Genomic DNA, 4,256 nt, shown 5'->3' with positions numbered 1-4,256 from the left:
AAGATAGAAGTAACCAAGTTTCAGGTGCTTCAGGCGCGACTGAGACTTTGAAAAATTTACAAAACGTCTGCCTGGCTCTAATTATTGCAACTATTTCTTGTCTTTCTTAAACAAAAAGGCTGCTGTAGATCCCATGCATCAGAAGGTTAATAAAATTTTTCGCATCTGTCCATGAGAATTATTTTCCTATAAATATAAACATCAAATCACGTAATCGTGTTATGCAACGAATCGAATAAAACTTTTCTTAAGAAAAAAAACATCTTTTTAAGGGAAACATTTTTTTACGAGGAGAGAAAAAACTGAAAAGGATCTGAAATTGTTCTCACATTTCTGTCTCGTTCCGTGTATACATACTTTTCGATTGTACGAAGTTATCTCGATGTATGAGACGTAACGAGAGAAAACGATAGAAATGAAAGAGTTCGATGATAAAATTTTCGGCGGATAGTCTCGCGCGACTGCGAGAATAATTCATCGTAGATCTCCATAGATTTCGTGAGAGGAATCGAGGTGCGGCAACATGCAGTGAAGGTGGTGAAGTCGCGAATATATAGGTGGTATAGGTTAGGTCACGTATAAATCTCGGCCCTGCGTATTTCCTTCCGCAAGATTTAGCAAGATCGCGAATTTCGCATTCGCGATTGTTCGCATTCACGTTTCTCCTAACTCTCCTTTCCTTTTCCTCCACGAATGACAAACTTGTATCATCGTCGTATCAAGAATCTCCTTCGAGTAAATCAAGAATGGAAGGTCGGTTTAGATCAGTTTAGAGGTTAGATTCGCCTCGCGTGAGTTTTCTGAATCATACGGATGTCCAAGATCGAGATTTGATCTTTTGATTGAATCTGAGAAGATCGTCCGGAGGATAAGAAAACTATTTTTCCTTCGTTAATACTTCAATATTGAAAAGTTCAGAGTGAGAAGTCGAGAATTAATATTTAATTGGATTCTCTTTGCTAAAGTATATTCGTAGAATTTAAGTCTTTAATATTTTTAAGTAATATTTCCCGTAGTATTGAGAGAATTCCGTGAAGGTTGATTGAAGGAGATAGCAGAGATACATGACCGGTGCCTGAAGTCCTGAAATCCATCCACTGAAATCCCTGAAGCGCATCGTGTAATTTGAAGAGATTCTGGATTTAGGGTAAGCTCGTTATATTTAACCTTCTTTCTCCTGCAACTGCCGCGTGATCCCGTTACCTGTAACCGCGGCATCTCGTCGCAGATCGTCCTCTACAGTTTCTCAGCTGATTCTGCTCGCTCCGCGTGCATCTCGCCTGATCTTGCCTTGCGAATGATAAGAACAGAGATCATTCCGTTTCGGTGTGGACGCTGACACTTTTTAACGGCTTATAATCATTATTCTGCCTTTGTTATTCATAGATGTAAACAAGGACAAAAACTCTGTGAGGATCCAAACTGAACGTAGTCGTTCGTTGACTCAATTATGTAATCATCAGTTCATCATCAATTCATAAATAATTTTGTTTCAGGCGAAACAAAAATGATTGCGTAACGATCGACGGAGAGGTTAACCCTTTCGTGCAGAATAAACGTTGGGTGATTTAATTCGATTCAAGTTGATTTTCGCTCGGTTTCGAATTGAATTTCATTTTATCTATGATTAATAATATAAATATTATGTAATAAATTAACTAGAAAATGCCAAACATAGTCGAGAGTAGACATTGATGTCTACTAATATTTTTTTGTAAATTTTAAATACATCTTTCAGTTATATAAACTGCACCCATTACTTGCAAAGAAGACACTTATACTGGATAGTCGAGAGATTCCAGATTTACTAAATCCTGAGTAAGGTAATATTTTTCAATGAGTTTTTAGTGTTTTAAGACAGTGGCTAATAATGTTATTATTAAATTGATCAATTTAAAATTTATGAGATTATTATTTCAGTTTATTATTATATTATGTTGCATTATATTGTCTTGTAAGTAGTAAGTAAACGAGTAGCGTGCAGTTTATATAACTGAAAGAATATATTTAAAATTTATATAGAAATAGTGAGTGCGACAAATGCTTCAAAGCATTTAATTAACCAAAATCGAGAGAAAGAAAATTTCATCAAAATCAAAAAATACTTCAAAGCACTTATAACATCAAAAATTATATATATCATTATTAAGGTATCACAATGTCCAACCTTGACAATGTTTGGTGAACTTTCTTACTTATTTGATAATTTATTTGTAATAATGTATATACAATAGCAGTTTCGTTCAACTTATTGCTTATAATCAAAGTTATGTAATTTAATTATTATATAATCAACAATTGTCTAATAAAATTTATAACGTAATAATTTAATTAGACATATGTATAATGAAACTTTTATATATATGTAATTTTAGTTGTCTAAATAGATAGTCTATTATTTTTTTGTTTTATTTCAATGTTTTCACGAACATAGGTAGATACATACATCTTTAATCCTCTGTTCATACTGTGAATATTACCTGTATTACTTTTGCGTGTGATTGCAGAAAATAGCGATACAACTCGTGTAACGATTTAGGTCATATCAGTGTTTGATAGTGATGGACAGCTATTTATTGACGATGTTCATGAAGGAGTTCATCTTTTGAATCATGTGCCCATTCGTTTTTTGCTCTTACGAATTAACAACAATCCTTTTCGCCAAGCAACATTGAATAAGATTGGTACAAGAGAAACGATTGTGGCAACTCCTGATAATTGTCAATAGCGCATCAGAATGTATTAATCGGAAATATCCGCTACAAACAAGTCTTCGTCGCGTCTTCGCGTCACTCGTGATAACTCGATGACGCGCAACATTAAAGAGTAGGGCTGGTTCGATTGTTTTGCATTATTTTCCTCGCGATGTAGTTCGTCAGGTCTGATATCTTGTGATATCAGACCAGCAAGGAAGCTTTTTTCTTTATTAATGTTTAAATAAATATCCTCTTTTTTTCATAATTTCGATTGACTCTGAATTATTTCACTATCTGACAAATTATTTTTTATATTTTTTTATCGAGAAACATTTGTCGATTTTTATACATAAATTACAAAAAAATGCTAATGTTCGTGTGCAACAGTTTCTTTGGCGACGTTAATCCTTAACTTTTTGCAGTATAGTCCTATATTTGTTTTTCAAGTATTTGAAAAATTAAATTAAATTAATATCGTTAACTTTCTGCTTTTAAAATCTTGATAAATTTCTCTAAGTAGCTAAAAAAACAGTCTTCGATTTTTATTTTATCTATCATTTAGAAGAGAGCGAGATACTTGAATCTCGCTCATTTGTGGGGCATAATTTGAAAAAAATTAAACGTTTAATCTTATTTATGGAATCTTATATTTCGTATTAAAAAGATTATTAACATCACACAGATTTTAAATTACACATCTTTTTTTATTTAGTTACATATCTTTTTTATGTTTTTATTAATCGTGGCGTTTTGATGTAACATCTCGATGTCGTGTTTATTTTATTTTTTTTTTGCTATATAGATGGGAAACATATACTTAACAACGTTTTATGTAATTTATTATTTGCGAGTGATAAGAGCTGGTAAAGAATTTTTCTCTTTTATAAATCTATAAAGTTCTCGTAGCCTCGATGTACTTCTTATTCGTCCGTTTCATAATTCGCGTTTCATTCGACGCAGTTGTCGCACAGCCGAATTAACAATAAGCAAGTGCATGTTTTCTCACGTATCTCATCGAGAAAAAAAAGTACGGTTCGTTTTCTATTTCGTTTTCATTCATTATTCTCGGAAATGAAGCGATATGCAACTCGTAACTCGAAGATATTTAGCGAACATTAATTGAAAATCATTCGCAAACTGTTCATCAAGTAAGAAAGTTTACTTAGAGAAGATACTTATATAAATTATTTTTTTCTTTCTTCAGAATACACAAAGAAACTGCAATAACGAGATGCGTTCGACCCATGTTGTGCAGTACGCTTTCCGGTTGACACTGAATCAGGTAAAAATATAGTAAAAACATTAAGTTTATGTAAGTCTCGAGAATTCAGCAGTATTTGACTTTAATTAACGTCTAATTAATTTTCATTCCTATCTCTATATTTTATAAACGGAAAAAGTTTTCTTTTTATAGATTATTTCCAGTTGATTTCTTTTTTGAAAAATTGAGATCGAAAGAGAAATTCTGAAACTTCATTGATATTAACTTGTAATTGGAACATACATATAGAGTTACACATGGTGACTCTAGATATTATATATATATATATATATATATAT

General features: G+C 32.2%; 1 protein-coding gene across 1 annotated transcript in view; it reads left to right on the top strand.

Annotated features, from left to right (window-relative positions):
* Positions 1-3,927: 3,927 nt before the first annotated feature.
* Positions 3,928-4,256, top strand: part of LOC105624938 — an 8,092-nt gene continuing 7,763 nt past the window's right edge. Inside the window, exon 1 of the mRNA XM_012206280.1 lies at positions 3,928-3,978. Within this exon, the coding sequence (XP_012061670.1) occupies positions 3,928-3,978 (51 nt within the window). The remainder of the gene's footprint in view (positions 3,979-4,256) is intronic.

Source organism: Atta cephalotes (genome assembly GCF_000143395.1).
Source record: "Atta cephalotes unplaced genomic scaffold scaffold00097, whole genome shotgun sequence".
In the NCBI taxonomy this organism is placed as follows: domain Eukaryota; kingdom Metazoa; phylum Arthropoda; class Insecta; order Hymenoptera; family Formicidae; genus Atta; species Atta cephalotes.
Note: the sequence above shows the minus strand (reverse complement) of the source record. Positions and strands in the feature narration are given on the sequence as shown.